Source organism: Salmo salar, chromosome 15 (assembly GCF_965601325.2).
Source record: "Salmo salar chromosome 15, fSalSal1, whole genome shotgun sequence".
In the NCBI taxonomy this organism is placed as follows: Eukaryota; Metazoa; Chordata; class Actinopteri; order Salmoniformes; family Salmonidae; genus Salmo; species Salmo salar.
Genome location: NC_138305.1, coordinates 91544425 through 91560462, shown reverse-complemented (window position 1 = coordinate 91560462; position 16038 = coordinate 91544425). Strand labels below are relative to the sequence as shown.

At 40.3% G+C, this 16038-nt stretch overlaps 2 protein-coding genes across 6 annotated transcripts; one reads left to right on the top strand and one right to left on the bottom strand.

The window, feature by feature from the left end:
• Positions 1-180: 180 nt before the first annotated feature.
• Positions 181-5600, bottom strand: LOC106572461 (dnaJ homolog subfamily C member 5). Of its 3 annotated transcripts, none has more exons than XM_014146671.3 (6): positions 5451-5592; positions 4295-4346; positions 3976-4113; positions 3605-3818; positions 2648-2840; positions 181-2444 (listed from the first exon to the last, which is right to left on the bottom strand). In XM_014146671.3, coding segments are annotated over exons 3-6 (525 nt in total). In that variant the 5' UTR covers positions 4092-4113; positions 4295-4346; positions 5451-5592; the 3' UTR covers positions 181-2442. The 3 variants fall into 3 exon arrangements, with proteins under 3 accessions (XP_014002146.1, XP_014002144.1, XP_014002145.1); XM_014146669.3 differs by having other exon boundaries at positions 2669-2840; positions 5451-5591; XM_014146670.2 differs by lacking the exon at positions 4295-4346 and having other exon boundaries at positions 2669-2840; positions 5451-5600.
• Positions 5601-6230: 630 nt separating this feature from the next.
• On the top strand, positions 6231-15966 carry LOC106572460 (glucose-induced degradation protein 8-B homolog). 3 transcript variants are annotated; one of them, XM_082962160.1, is made up of 6 exons: positions 6311-6329; positions 7557-7681; positions 9586-9719; positions 9917-10113; positions 10720-10917; positions 14294-15966. In XM_082962160.1, the coding sequence occupies exons 3-6, from the start codon at positions 9593-9595 to the stop codon at positions 14465-14467; spliced, it is 696 nt and encodes a 231-aa protein (XP_082818286.1). In that variant the 5' UTR covers positions 6311-6329; positions 7557-7681; positions 9586-9592; the 3' UTR covers positions 14468-15966. The 3 variants fall into 3 exon arrangements, with proteins under 3 accessions (XP_014002141.1, XP_082818286.1, XP_014002142.1); XM_014146666.3 differs by lacking the exon at positions 7557-7681 and having other exon boundaries at positions 6231-6329; XM_014146667.3 differs by lacking the exons at positions 6311-6329; positions 7557-7681 and adding an exon at positions 6356-6680.
• The last annotated feature ends 72 nt before the right edge of the window (positions 15967-16038 follow it).

Below are 16038 nucleotides of genomic sequence, written 5' to 3'. Positions count from 1 at the left end.
CGCTAAACAGAGGATTCCACAGCACGGGCTCTGTCTCCATCTACTGGCAAAATCAATGCACCAAGCCGCCTTTCATATTCTAGTGTAGGCTTATTTGAAGGTCCCGGTAGGCCTACGAGAATATTATATTTGCAGCATACTATAGAAGCATGAGAATTGAAATGATAAAGAAAACAACAGTAAATGTTCAGGAACATTTATTTAACAACAGCAGATCAATGGCCCACTTTGTTTTCTTTCACACACACATTACCATGCTACAACATAAAGGTCCAGATTTATACGTAATATTTAAGTGTATGTACAACAGACCTTAACCATTAAACCATGCGTTGCAAAATTTAATGGCCACATAAAAAAACATACCATTTATAACTATAGCTGTTCATCATCAAAACATGACAAAATAAGTTAACTTAAATAAAATCAATTTCATAAAATTACTATATCACTATCATTATACTATATACTATGTCGTCTGTATCAATACATTTTTATGGAACCATTTCCTGATCATTGGTCCAGTAGTTTTTTGAACACACATTGCATTCAACTCATTTAACAATTAGCATTTTCCAACATCTCAATGAAGAAGCGATAACAGGTAGGTATATCTATGGGGTGGTTTCTGAGGAGGGCACAGCAAACACTGTAAAAGGACCACACATGTCAAACAACCATATCATCAAAAGCAGAGGGCAGATGAGAGGAGCTCAGACATCCATTGTAAACCATTGAAACATAATTGGCATTAATGAAACAAACAAATGAAGATAATGGCACGTTATGCATTAGTTACACTTTACATATATTTAGTTGTATATATTTATATTAAAAACATAAATCTATTCTGGTTATAGGATAAGAGCTGCCTGTGGTAGTGCTAGCCCACTGATGAAATGACTTATGACCTAAGAAAGTACCAATATTGACACTCAAAATTCAATGATGGTAAAAAGAAATTAACACAGCATTGGACAATTACAACACTTCTGAATTCCCTTCAACAGAATTATAAAAAACAAGATGATAATATTCTTCAAATGCTCCCAACTTTCCCCTACACCCATACAGTACTCTTTTTCATCACATCTAAACATAAATGAACAGTGCTTGGAATGAAAATATGTCCTCCTCTAAATTGGATCAGGTCATGGTCCTTGGCTTAGACAGTGTGGGGTAACACTCGGAACCACAAGAAAATTAAGCACAGGTAAAACATAAAATAACTGGATATTGAGAACAACCACTCAAATGTGCAGAGAAGTGTTGCTCAGAGATGTCTGGGTCATATCCCAACAATCCAACGGGACTGTGGGTGGCACAGTGGCAAGTAAAACTAAACAAAATATACATGACTACATATGTTAACAAACCTATGTATGATATTTATCTTCTGGTGTTAGTCAGTTATTCGATGCAGGGAAGTCAGGGGCAAGATTACAAGCATTCAGTTCGGATTTTAGGGGCAGGACAAAGCAATGCTTCCTTCACACAAGAACAGACCAAACCAAGCCAATTAAATTCAAGACCCACCAAATGTTAAGAAAGCAATGATGTCACCATCAGTATTTCATGATATTGCTGTCATAAAATGCAGCTTGTGTGCCCTGCCCTCCCTTTACACCCTTCTACATGCACAGATCTCAGCACAATATAACCACAATGCAATGGGAAGGGCACAAACACAGGTAAACAGGAGTCCAAATCTCTGGGTTTAAGTGGCTAAAGGAAAGGGGCTATGTGTTTATAACTGGCATCAGCTGATGGCAATTCTAAACTGAGAATTGTGTAGCTCTATTTTGAATGTTCAATGATGAAGGCATGCAGCAAAGACAATGAACAGAAACACCTCACTATCCACAACCTCCCTGAGCCGAACCTCTCTTATCAGTGAGCAAAAACATAAAGTAAACTGTGCCCCAAATGAATCACACTCACATGTGCACCAACAGTATGAATAAAAAAAAATGAAGACAATTATTTATTTCTCTCAAAACAGTGCATGCTACACAATGACATGAAATATGGATAGGGGACTGTGGGGTTGGAGGATTGTGAGGTCAAAGGCTAAAGAATATGAAAGAACAAATGGAAGGGAAGCAAACATTTTCTTTCTCTTTCTTCCTACATTGAGGCAGGAGTGGACCACTCTGGAGCGGGTGGAAAGGGGAGGTGTATCTTAAAGAGTTCTGTATGTGGGCCACGCTCACTCCTCCATCTCCTCTCCAGGACATGGCTCTCTTAGTGAAGTTTAAACAGATTGCCCTTCTCGTTCATCCTTTTAAGTTGGAGCAGGGTAGCAGGCAGGGCCACAGGCCAGGACAGGGGTGGGGTTTAGTTGAAGCCCATGTCGGTCTGATAGGTAGAATGGTGACCATCTGACGTCAACTGGGTGGTCTCTGTCGCTGATGGCTGCACCAAGATTGCTTCACCACCAGCCTCTGTCAGAGAGAGAGCGACACACACACACACACACACACACACACACACACACACACACACACACACACACACACACACACACACAAGGTAAGATATAAATGGTCAGTAATGATGGCACTCCATAGTAAATGACCATGCAATTGAAACAAGTCAATGGTCAGTGATGAAGTGATTTGTGTTCATGCAGAAACATGTTTCTTACACAATAAGCAGTCGATCTCACCTCTCTCATCAGACTGCATCTGGGCCTCCAGGTCCTCAGGGGACACATAGAAGTCAGGCTCCTGGCCCTCTGGAGGCCGCGGTTTACACTTCCCACAGCAGCAGTTACAGCAGCAACACAGGCAACAGCAGAAGTAGCAGCCAGTGGCCAGGCCACAGAACACAAACAAGGCCTGCAGAGAGAAAACAAGGCAGTGTGTGTGTGTGTGTGTGTGTGTGTGTGTGTGTGTGTGTGTGTGTGTGTGTGTGTGTGTGTGTGTGTGTGTGTGTGTGTGTGTGTGTGTGTGTGTGTGTGAGTGAGAGAGAGGTGTAAGAGTGATCAAGAGAGTGTGGCAAGAAGATAAAACAATAACAATCAAGGAAAACGGTGTTACATGCTGACCAGACCGGACATGTCGCAAAATAAATTTAGAAATCCATGTTATTCAATTATTGCACCCTGGGCCAGGAGCCTGACTATTGCACGACTAGAAACGATTCGGTTGACAGTTTTATGTGTGGATGAATTGTCGGAGTAGAGGACCTTGTGCATTTCAGGTAAAATAACAACTCAATGTTTATATCGCAGGACAAATCAGCTAGCAACCGCAAGCTAGCAAAATAGGCCAAATTAGCTTGCAAATGCAAGCTAACTAGCTAAATTGCCATACATGTTGAATGCTTTTCGACCTGTCTCCAAATTAATGTCATTTGTTCAGAATTTGTTTTGATATTTTAACCTGCGTGTCGTGATCGCGTTTGGTGTAGGGGGACAAAATACATTTATGCACGATAGCGCACGATGGCGCACGCGCGCAGCCGGTTTGGGTTTTGTGTTAGAGAGGCTTTGTTTTGTTTTTACAGGGTTTGTGTTATAAAATATGCCATTTAATCTTTAACACAAAGTCAATTCTACATGTCGACCCCCCCACCTCCCTATGGCACCTCGCAGTCTCACCTTAGCCCACCAGCTGGACAGGACAAAGTAGGTGTTCACATTCTCCTCGCCAAACTGCTCAGCCACGTACAGTCCCAGGGAGCCGTACTTGTCATAGATGTTCCGCTTGGTGGGGTCGTTCAGAATGGCATGGGCATTGTTGATCTCCTTAAACTTGTCAGAAGCTTCCGGGTTATCTGGGTTCTTATCAGGGTGGAATTTCAATGCAAGTTTTCTAAGAACACATAAGAGTGAGAATCAGATAGTACCAATTAACAAAACATAAGACTATATTTTTATGTGGCACAACTCTAGAAAATAATGTGGCTATATTTTTATTGATGAGTATTAGTATAACTGCTACAGTAAGTGGCTGCGCCTCTCTGACTGACCTGTAGGATTTCTTGATATCGTCGGGAGTGGCTAGCTTGTCAATGCCAAGCACAATGTAGAGTGATTCACCAGAGGTGGAGAGTGAGCGCTGCCTCGCCTGTTCTTGTGCTGCCATGATGCCTCACGTCCTTCACAATCTGAACACAGAGAAAAGGAAGAATTGCACATGTTTATTTACCAATGAGTCATCATTACACTATTATTCAGCCTATAGCACCTTGTGTGTTGACTGAAGCAGTGTATTTTTCATTCTCACAAATATGTGGTTCTGCCCCAAATTCACTAAATACTCCCACCCTCCAGGGATCTATTGCACACCTTATATCCCTACCGCCACTCCAAAATGGTGCACTCTCAGAGGGTTCCTACCCTGTAAGAGGAAAGAGTAGAGTAAATCATCTCGCTGTGAACTTAGATGCCCTCTCCCTTTCGACAGCAGATCTGATAACCTAGTCACATATTCTTACTGTATATCTATTGGGTTTCTACTTAGAATAGGCCTACAAATACCAGGATCCTGTAGCTATTACTAAATCAATAACAAATTCACTTACATGAGATATGAGTGTTGTCATTCTCAGTCACTCAGTGTCTAATTGAGAACTGAGGTCTCACACAAATCACTGATATTAATTGCAATGTGTAGTACCCTTCGGGGTCTCTTTTCAAAGTAGCTACTCTGTCAACTCTCTCACTGTCAATTGTTTGGATTGTTGATAGGAAATCTGTAAGAAGTTAATGACAAATCACAAACATCAAGATGCTACAGCTTCAGACTGCACAAGGGCATACAGCATTCAGAGAACCCCAAGGGCCTACAGCATTCAGAAAACGTCAAGGACCTTCTGCAGTGAATAAAAAAAATACAAACTCAAATAATGTACTTAATTGGATCCTACATTTCAAGTAATTAGTGTAAATGGTGAGACTTTATGTGATGTGGTCCTGGGGAGGAGAATCGTTATTGACTTCCAAGGAAGCAGCTGACCATAGATATGCTAGATTTATTGAGATGGCGCACTAGCCGTAAAATACCCTTTCTTCAACCTCCAGACAAACAACTAACATTTTTAGGCCATGACACAAATGACTGACCAAACAACAAATTGTCACAAAAATCGACTTTTGCAAAATGTCAAAACCCGTAAACTCTGAGGCTGTTATAATCCGTACACTATAACGCTGTTCAAATAAATGGAATACATGATCATCATTCATGGAATGTCCGTTTGCTATAAGGACAACTAGAATATTATGTTATATATTCAGGATTATTTTTGAATCTGTAGCCTAAATGCGATGCTTGGAGCGATGAATCTATGTAGCTGCATCAGCAGCTGCACTGCGCACCATCCATGTTGGTTTGTTGCTGGCCTTCTCTAAATGCAAGACAGGACTCGCTCAAATCAGCAGTCATTTTCAAGGGCAAGGGGAGAATAGGTTTAAAAAATAAACAATCCACATCAATGCTTACCTCTTGAAGTCGGCTTTGGTGCGCTGTATAGGGAATGATCCAGAGAGATATAATAACGGTGTCTGATTATGGTTGCATCCCAGAGAACCGCGCGTACCCACCAAACCCAACCATGGACAGCTGCAGCAGTATATTGGCCCCGCCCCCCGACCACCCCCACAATCGACCTGCGCGCTGCACGCTCATTGATTGGGATGCCCCTCAGCCTTATTACTGCATTATAAACTAATGTTTACTAAATATAAATAAACATAGCTACAACGTGATGAAGTAATTTGCTTTTGAATGAATTTTGAAGAGATGTAATACAGTAAAGTAGGCCTAGGTGATTCTCAACCAGATACACCCTGAGAAAACCCTAGTATGCCTATCCTTACAAAAAAAATGGAAGTTTTGAAACTGCAGTAAAAGTGCAGCAACTGTAGTCGACTGTGGTATTTTGGATACAGTAATTGCAGAATAACGGCAGATATACTGCACTCTAACTGCTGTTATATACATCTGACTGCAATCTTTTTTCGTCAGGGTACCCTAAGAAGTAATACATGTCTTTGTTTTACTTCATTTTCACTTTGCGTTAATTCCACAGAACAGACTTTCAAATTACACCAAGGTATATACAATGAGGTGAAACGTTTAGAACCTTGCAGCCCAATTCTACAAGACATAAAATATCTGTTCCACAAAATGCATTTCTATTTGAAAGGTTTTGCAACGTTGAACCGTTCTGAACAGACCCCATCACTGCTACTGTTCCTTGGTAACCATGACATCATTCCACTGGCCAATCGTAGTTATGTTTCCCCAAATCACGTTCGGTTGTCGTGATTCACGCGAGAGAGCTTGAAGCAACTACACATCCGTAGCCGATTGTTACAGGTATTTTTAATCGAACAATAAAGCTGACTACTATATTTGATAGCGATAAAATATAGTATTATGTAGTGTATTGTACTCTTCGTTCATGTTACAATTACACGTTGGTGGGTGATGCACCAACAAGCTAACGTTAGCTAGCCATCTAGCTAGTATCAACACAACAAATAACGATAGTTAGCGAGCTAATTTCAGACTAAATGGTTTGGTGTGTGAGACCAGAATATTCGCTCTGTTCCTCGCATAGATGGTAGATATGATATAATTGTTAAATAGCCAGCTAACCTTTCGAAATTAAAGGATTTAGTTAGCTACATAGCAAGCGTTGTTTTGTTCTTCAAACACCACGCCGAGGTAAAGTTAGTTTTATATTCGGACATTCATCATAAGCCGTTTACAAATGTAAAAATCAATAACTAATTCACCGTTTGTCACATAAACATCAAACTAGGTATGATTTATTCAATAAATGTATAGCATACTTTTACAACCTTTTTTTGTCGTTGAAAAATTCCAGTTTTGATTTGATAGAAATACATAAAATCTATAAAATGTCATAAAGAAGTATAAATCAATAAGTAATTCACCGTTTGTCACAGATGTCTAGTATACTTTTACAACCTTTGCTTTGAATAAACATTCCAGTTTTGATTTGACAGAAATACATTAACATCTATAAAATGCCGTTTAAAGCTATATAAATCAATAACGTTTTCACTGATTATGACAGAATCATCAAGCTAAGTATGATATTTTCTATAAATGTCTAGCATACTTTTACAACCTTTGTTTTGAGGAGAAATTCCAGTTTTGATTTGATATAAATACATAAAATCTATAAAATTATATTTAAAACCCTATAAATCAATAACTAATTCACCATTTGTCAAAGAAACATCAAACTATGTATGATTTATTCTATAAATGTCTAGCATGCTTTTTAAAAACTTGGTTTTGAGTAAAAATTCCAGTTTTGATTTGATAGAGGACATGTGGTACGTCTAGAGGGCGTGTGGTCAAAGTTACATTTACATTACATTTACATTACATTTAAGTCATTTAGCAGACGCTCTTATCCAGAGCGACTTACAAAATGGTGCATTCACCTTATGATATCCAGTGGAACAACCACTTTACAATAGTGCATCTAAATATTTTAAGGGGGGGGGGGGGGGTTAGAAGGATTACTTTATCCTGTCCTAGGTATTCCTTAAAGAGGTGGGGTTTCAGGTGTCTCCGGAAGGTGGTGATTGACTCCGCTGTCCTGGTGTCGTGAGGGAGCTTGTTCCACCATTGGGGTGCCAGAGCAGCAAACAGTTTTGACTGGGCTGAGCGGGAACTGTGCTTCCTCAGAGGTAGGGGGGCCAGCAGGCCAGTGGTGGATGAACGCAGTGCCCTTGTTTGGGTGTAGGGCCTGATCAGAGCCTGAAGGTATGGAGTTGGTAGGTATGGTAAGTTCTAACGAGTCTGTTATACCCTATTAGAAATTCTGCATCTTCAGTCATATTAGATTAGATTACAGGAAAAAACTACAGGATGAAGGAGTCAGGCCTTACTAACAAAGAAGACGGGTGGATGGACCAAGACAACCAAGAGGATCAACATGGACATTGCACAATGGAGATAGGGATAACTAAGAGTGAACCGTAACATACACTACTGTTCAAAAGTTTGGGGTCACTCAACTGGCAGCTTCATTAAATACTACCCGCAAAGCACCAGTCTCAACGTCAACAGTGAAGAGGCGACTCCGGGATGCTAGGCAGAGTTGCAAAAAAAAAAGCCATCTTATCTTTTTATTGGCCAGTCTGAGATATGGCTTTTTCTTTTCAACTCTGCCTTGAAGGCCAGCATCCTGGAGTGCCTCTTCACTATTGTCGTTGAATTAATTAATGAAACTGCCAGTTGAGGACTTGTGAGGCATCTGTTTCTCAAACTAGACAGTCAAATGTACTTGTTCTCTTGCTCAGTTGTGCACCTGGGCCTCCCACTCCTCTTTCTATTCTGGTTAGAGACAGTTTGCGCTGTTCTGTGAAGGGAGAAGTACACAGCGCTGTATGAGATATTCAGGTTCTTGACAATTTCTCGCATGGAATAGCCTTCATTTCTCAGAACAAGAATAGACTGACGAGTTTCAAAAGAAAGTACTTTGTTTCTAGACATTTTGAGCCTGTGATCGAACCCACAAATGCTGATGCTCCCGATATTCAACTAGTCTAAAGAAGGCCAGTTTTATTGCTTCTTTAATCAGAACAAAAGTTTTCAGCTGTGCTAACATAATTACAAAAGGGTTTTCTAATGACAATTAGCCTTTTAAAATGATAAACTTGGATTAGCTAGCACAACATGCCATTGGAACACAGGAGTGATGGTTGCTGATAATGGGCCTCTGAACGCCTATGTAGATATTCCATTACAAATCTGCCGTTTCCAGCTACAATAGTCATTTACAACATTAACAATGTCTACACTGTATTTCTGATCAATTTGATGTTATTTTAATGGACAAAAAATGTGCTTTTCAAAAACAAGGAAATTTCTAAGTGACCCCAAACTTTTGAACGGTAGTGTATGTTATGGTTCACTCTTAAGACATTCCACAGTGGAGATAAGGAAAACTATGTTGATCCTCTTGGTTGTCTTGGTCCATCCACCCGTCTTCTTTGTTAGTCAGAACTGACTCCTTCATCCTGTAGTTTTTTCCTGTAATCTAATCTAATATGACTGAAGATGCAGAATTTCTAATAGGGTATAACAGACTCGTTAGAACTTTGACCTCACGCCCTCTAGACAGACTACATGCCCTCTATCAAATCAAAACTTGAATTTTTCTCTAAAACAAAAGTTGTAAAGTATACATTTATAGAATAAATCATACATAGTTTGATGTTTTTGTGACAAACTGTGAATTAGTTATTGATTTAAGTTTACAGTTTAAAATGGAATTTGATAGATTTTATGTATTTCTATCAAGTCAAAACTGGAATTTTTACTCAAAACAAAGGTTGTAAATGTATGCTAGACATTTATAGAATAAATCATATCTAGGTTGATGATTCTGTGACATGGTTAATTAGTTATTGATTTTTACATTTGTAAATGGCTTTTAGCGAATGTCTGATGAATGTCTGAATTTGTGAATATAAAACCAAATTTACCTCGGTCTCGACCACAGTCACTCTTGACCACAGTCACTCTTGACATATCGGTGCAATTACTACTTGCTAGCTAACACATTTTTTTTATTCAAACTTCACAGGATCTCAATGTCAATGATGAATTACGCGGAAAAGTCAGAAGATATTACTAAAGATGAATGGATGGACAAACTGAACAATGTACACATACAGAGGGCGGACATGAACCGGCTCATTATGAATTACCTTGTGACAGGTATTCCACGATTCACACTTTTGTGTCAGTTGCTGCTAAAACAACCTCCAATCTGAGCCGCTCTCTATCCCAGTTAACCGTTCTGAATCTTCAGCTTGTCTCTCCTTACAGAAGCAGAATCCTACATTTTTCCTTGATCTATCCGGTTGATTTTTCTTGTGATTTTGATGGTCTCACTCTTGTTTGTGTTTGTGCAGAGGGGTTTAAAGAGGCAGCTGAGAAGTTTCGGATGGAGTCTGGGATCGAGCCCAGTGTGGACCTGGACTCTCTGGATGAGAGGATAAAGATTAGAGAGCTGATCCTGAAGGGACAGATACAGGAGGCCATCGCACTCATCAACAGCTTACACCCAGAGCTGCTTGACACCAAGCGCTACCTGTACTTTCACCTGCAGGTAAGGATGCCCTCAGGGGACTGATTTAGGATCAGAGTTTGTCCAAGACAACAACATCTATTGTGGATGTCCATTGCCCACACCAAAACACTTGATAAAACGTATATTTAATTCCTTTGCCAGCGGCATACCACCCTGCATCCAACTGCTGGCTTGCTTCTGAAGCTAAGCAGGGTTGGTCCTGGTCAGTCCCTGGATGGGAGACCAGATGCTGCTGGAAGTGGTGTTGGAAGGCCAGTAGGAGGCACTCTTTCCTCTGGTCTAAAAAAATATCCCAATGCCCAGGGCAGTGATTGGGGACATTACCCTGTGTAGGGTGCTGTCTTTCATATGGGACATTAAACAGGTGTCCTGACTCTCTGTGGTCACTAAAGATCACATTGCACTTATTGTAAGAGTAGGGGTGTTAACCCTGGTGTCCTGGCTAAATTCCCAATCTGGCCTTCATACCACCTAATCATCCCCAGCTTCCAATTGGCTCATTCATCCCCCCTCCTCTCCCCTGTAACAATTCCCCAGGCCATTGCTGAAAATGACAATGTGTTCTCAGTCAACATAAAAAGTCCCTCTCCATTACTTCCCTCCTTCCCCTTTTCCTCTTTGTAGCAACAGCACTTGATTGAGTTAATCAGGCTGCAGGAGACAGAGTCTGCGTTGGAGTTTGCCCAGACACAGCTGGCAGAGCAGGGGGAGGAGAGCCGTGAGTGCCTGACAGAGATGGAGAGGACGCTGGCTCTTCTTGCCTTCGACAACCCAGAAGAGTCGCCCTTTGGAGACCTGCTTAACATGATGCAGCGACAGAAGGTGTGTCTGTGTGTGTGGCCTATCATCTGTATAATTGTTTATTAGGCTATTATAAACTGGGTGGTTCGAGCCCTGAATGGTGATTGGCTGACAGCTGTGGTATATGAGACCGTATACCACTGGCATGACAAAACATTTCTAATTAAGTTGGTAACGAGTTTATAATAGCAATAAGGCACCTCAGGGGTTTGTGGTATATGACCAATATACCACGACTAAGGGCTGTATCCGGGCACTCTGCGTTGTGGCTTGCATAAGAACAGCCCTTAGCCATGGTATATTGGCCATATACCATGCCCCTTCGTGCCTTATTGCTTAATTATAGCCTCTTTACACTACACTAGCTTGACGACGCATACTAGATCCACAACATATACAGTGCCCTCCGTAATTATTAGGACAGTGAAGCATTTCTTCTTCTTTTGGCTCTACTACAAAAATCAAACAATGACTATGAGATTAAAGTGTAGACTATCAGCTTAATTTTGAGTGTATTTTCATCCATATCGGGTGAACCGTTTAGAAATTACAGCACTTGTTGTACATAGTCCCCTCATTTTAGGGGAGCAAAAGTATTGGGACAAATACACTTATGTGTATTAAAGTAATAAAAAGTTAAGTGTTTGGTCCCATATTCATAGCACACAATGACTACATCAAGCTTGTGACTGAAATTTGGTGGATCCATTTGCTGTTTGTTTTGTGTCCAATAGAAATTAATGATAAATAATGATGTATTGTGCATTTTGTAGTCACTTTTATTGTAATAAGAATAGAATATGTTTCTATTTTTGGGGGGGGTATGATATTTGTGCGTCTAACTTTCTCTCACTCGTCATTATTCATGATTTATTTTTAATTTTTTCTCACCTTTATTTAACCAGGTAGGCTAGTTGAGAACAAGTTCTCATTTACAACTGCGACCTGGCCAAGATAAAGCAAAGCAGTGCGACACAAACAACAACACAGAGTTACACATGGAATAAACAAACATACAGTCAATAATACAATAGAAAAAGTCTATATAAAATGTGTGAAAATGAGGCAGGACAATGGAGGTAAGGCAATAAATAGGCCATAGTTGCGAAATAATTACAATATAGCAATTAAACACTGGAGTGATAGATGTGCAGAAGATGAGTGTGCAAGTAGAGATACTGGGGTGCAAAGGAGCAAAAATAAATAACAGTATGGGGATGAGGTAGTTGGATGGGCTATGTGCAGATGAGCTATGTACAGGTGCAGTGATCTGTGAGCTGCTCTGACAGCTGGTGCTTAAAGCTAGTGAGGGAGATATGAGTCTCCAGCTTCAATGATTTTTGCTGTTCGTTCCAGTCATTGGCAGCAGAGAACTGGAAGGAAAGGCGGCCGAAGGGGGAATTGGCTTTGGGGGTAACCAGTGAAATAATCCTGCAGGAGCGTGTGCTACGGGTGGGTGCTGCTATGGTGACCATCGAGCTGAGATAAGGCGGGGCTTTACCTAGCAAAGACTTATAGATGACCTGGAGCCAGTTGGCTTTGCGACGATATATGAAGCGAGGGCCAGCCAACAAGAGCATATAGGTCACAGTGGTGGGTAGTATATGGGGCTTTGGTGACAAAATGGATGGCACTGTGATAGACTGCATCCAATTTGCTGAGTAGAGCGTTGGAGGCTATTTTGTAAATTACATCGCCAAAGTCAAGGATTGGTAGGATAGTCAATTTTACGAGGGTATGTTTGGCAGCATCAGTGAAGGATGCTTTGTTTTGCGAAATAGGAAGCCGATTCTAGATTTCATTTTGGATTGGAGATGCTTAATGTGAGTCTGGAAGGAGAGTTTACAGTCTAACCAGACACCCAGGTATTTGTAGTTGTCCACATATTTTAAGTCAGAACCGTCCAGAGTAGTGATGCTGGACGGGCGGGCAGGTGTGGGCAGCGATCGGTTGAATAGCATGCATTTAGTTTTACTTGTATTTATGAGCAGTTGGAGGCAACGGAAGGAGACTTGTATGGCATTGAAGCTCGTCTGGAGGTTAGTTAACACAGTGTCCAAAGAAGGGCCAGAAGTATACAGAATGGTGTCGTCTGCGTAGAGGTGGATCAGAGAATCACCAGCAGCAAGAGCGACATTATTGATGTATACAGAGAAGAGTCGGCCCGAGGATTGAACCCTGTGGCACCCCCATAGAGACTGCCAGAGGTCTGGACAACAGGCCCTCCGATTTGACACACTGAACTCTATCTGAGAAGTAGTTGGTGAACCAGGTGAGGCAGTCATTTGAGAAACCAAGGCTGTTGATTCATTCAGGATTATCCGTAATCATGGTAGCATCCACATTAATGTAGAAGTGTTTCAAAACATTCTATTCTTATTTACAATAATGGTGACTCCAAAATGCACAATTCATTATTTACCATTAATTTCTATTGGGCACAAAATAATCTGAAACACAACCAAAACAAACAGCAAATGTATCCAACAAATTTGTAGAGTCACAAGCTTGATGTAGTCATTGTGTGCTATGAATATGGGACCAAATACTAAGCTTTTTACTACTTTAATACACATATAAGTGAATTTGTCCCAATACTTTTCCTCCCCTAAAATGGGGGGGACTATGTACAACAAGTTCTGTAATTTCTAAACGGTTCACCCGATATGGATGAAAATATGCTCAAATTAAAGCTGACAGTCTGCACTTCATAGTCATTGTTTGATTTTTAATCCAACCTTTTGAAGTATTGAGCCTAAAGAAGAAGGAACAAAAAGAAAACGCTGTCCTGATAATTACAGAGGGCACTGTATTTTTGGGTGGTAAAGAGACGGATCTAGCTTCAAATCGCTCTTTCCCAAGCCACCTCCATAGGTAGTGTGGGACACGTGTACACCAAATACCCCCCTCTGAGTGGTATAGTGTAAAGACAATGGCTCTCTGATGCCACATGCCCCTGCAAGAATGACCTTAATTATCTTAATTCCAGGAGACAGCGTTTTTGTTAGCCAAATTGAAAATGAAATGCTTTTAAAATGTCCACACATTTGTGAATCATTGTATTAATCAAGTGTGCAACATTATGTGCAATATGGTTTAGATCCTTATTTTGTTTGTCTATATACTATGGTATTTACAGTATGCTAATAGCTGCAAACACACATGAAGCAGGAATGTGGCTTTGGCCACACCACATCCAAGGTTAATGTAAAGATACTGTAAACAGATAAGTTGCAAATATGATGTTGAAGAGTCAGCTCTTACTACACATATTTTACTAATGTAAAGAAAGAGCCTTAATGTGCATGAGTAAAAGGGTCTCTTTTTGGGGTTGTTCTATGTGTGACTGTATTCCTGTAATTTAAACACCTTTCTTTCTTTTCTCAATGCTCTTCAGGTGTGGAGTGAGGTGAACCAGGCTGTGCTGGACTATGAGAACAGGGAGTCAACACCCAAACTGGCCAAGCTACTCAAGCTGCTGTTATGGGCTCAGAACGAGCTGGACCAGAAGAAAGTCAAATACCCCAAAATGACAGACCTCAGCAAAGGCACTATTGAGGATCCCAAGTGAAATGAACGAGCAGTGACATGGACTACCACACTTCCTTTCTCCTATTTATAAGCAGTCGACGACTGGATGATAACGTAATAAAAACATATTATATATACCAATATAAATACTTTTTTCATGTTGCATATATGAGAGGACTTAATTGATTGTGCAAACAGTATATGGCTGTATTTTAAAAAGTGACAACTGCTATGATGATATAAACATTCAACAGAGTACCCACATTTATAGTCATTTTGAAAGACAAATTTAAATTGCTGGTTTATATTTGAGTACCTGAAAAATAAGTATTATTCACTTTTACTTGAGTATCATGGTGAGTTCTGAGTATCATTTTGTTTTATTTGTTTTTAAGCCACTGGGTTGCCACGCACTAGCGGTTCTGGGGGGGGGGGGGGCAGTGCCCCTGTGACAACAATTTTGGCCCCCTAAATGTGGAGTATGAAATCATTTTTACATAACTAATTTTTGCTATCGTTCTTTTTTTACATCCATTATTAGACAGTGGCAACACGGAATACTAATTTAACCCAAACATTTTCCAGAGGGACGGCTTTAGGCGGAACACAACATTATCGTACCACATGCATCTGCATTATGAACATGGTCTTTTGCCTGCTAATGCCTGCAATGCAGTGAAGAAAACGATATGACAACAATAACGTCTAATGTAACTGGCCCCTCTAACAGTACTACTCTCCCCAGCTTGGCCCCCCCCCCCAGATGAAATGGTCTAGAACTGCCACTGTTGCCACGCTGAGTGGAGTTATGATTTTATACATATAAGGTAGAGTTTAAGACTAAATTAGGCTCATGTGTAAAGGAAAGAGAGGAATAGGCTATACGCCACTTTTTCTAGATAAAGGGTTTGGATTAAGTGGAAACTGTGTTACCCAGCCTTTTATCTACTGTACTTTGATAGGCTATAACCGGTAATCTGATATTAACCTGTCTACTGCTGGATGAAATTATTGCTTACATGGAAATACGGGTTTCTTTTAAATGGTTGGCTGAGTTTACATTCCCTTCTGTCTGTGAAAGACACATGGAGCTCTGCCTTGTATTGTTTGTTTGTTTTGTTGAGGATTGAAAAGTTGTAGATGGTGGAAACCTTGACCTTTCACAGTAGTAGGGCTGTACTTATTTTTCTCCTACAGGAGTAGAGAGAAGTTAGGTACACATGACCAGTTTGCTGTTAACTTAAGAGTTAGTTACCAGTTAGAATTTTTACATTTACTGCACAGATGCATGTAGTGTAATGTTGTTGAATTAGTTAAGGTCATTACAGAAGCACTCATGCCTTGTTTATGTTATGTGGGAGTTTAAATATTTGTTTCCTTTGTACCTGCTGCTAAATGTCCATTATTCATTTCGTATAACTTTTTATTGTACTGTAAGACAATGTGATCATAGAGACTGCAGATAACTCCCCTCTTATTATTGGACGTTTTTCAGGCAATATTTGCAGATATGGAAATAAACAATTATTTTGAGTGACAGTTTTATTGAAATACGGCCTTATACAGTAGGTAATGTATGACAATCCATTAAGAGCATTGTTTCCTGCATTG

What these genes read in the sequence shown, in the direction of transcription:
- LOC106572461 (XM_014146670.2), bottom strand. Translation starts at nt 4,091, where the DNA reads ATGGCAGCACAAGAACAGGCGAGGCAGCGCTCACTCTCCACCTCTGGT. An exon ending in TGTCCAGCTGGTGGGCTAAG is followed by an intron (nt 2,841 to 3,604) that starts GTGAGACTGCGA and finishes TTCTCTCTGCAG; the next exon opens with GCCTTGTTTGTGTTCTGTGG. An exon ending in GATGCAGTCTGATGAGAGAG is followed by an intron (nt 2,445 to 2,668) that starts GTGAGATCGACT and finishes TCTCTCTGACAG; the next exon opens with AGGCTGGTGGTGAAGCAATC.
- LOC106572460 (XM_014146666.3), top strand. Translation starts at nt 9,593, where the DNA reads ATGTCAATGATGAATTACGCGGAAAAGTCAGAAGATATTACTAAAGAT. An exon ending in TATGAATTACCTTGTGACAG is followed by an intron (nt 9,720 to 9,916) that starts GTATTCCACGAT and finishes GTGTTTGTGCAG; the next exon opens with AGGGGTTTAAAGAGGCAGCT. An exon ending in ACCTGTACTTTCACCTGCAG is followed by an intron (nt 10,114 to 10,719) that starts GTAAGGATGCCC and finishes TCCTCTTTGTAG; the next exon opens with CAACAGCACTTGATTGAGTT.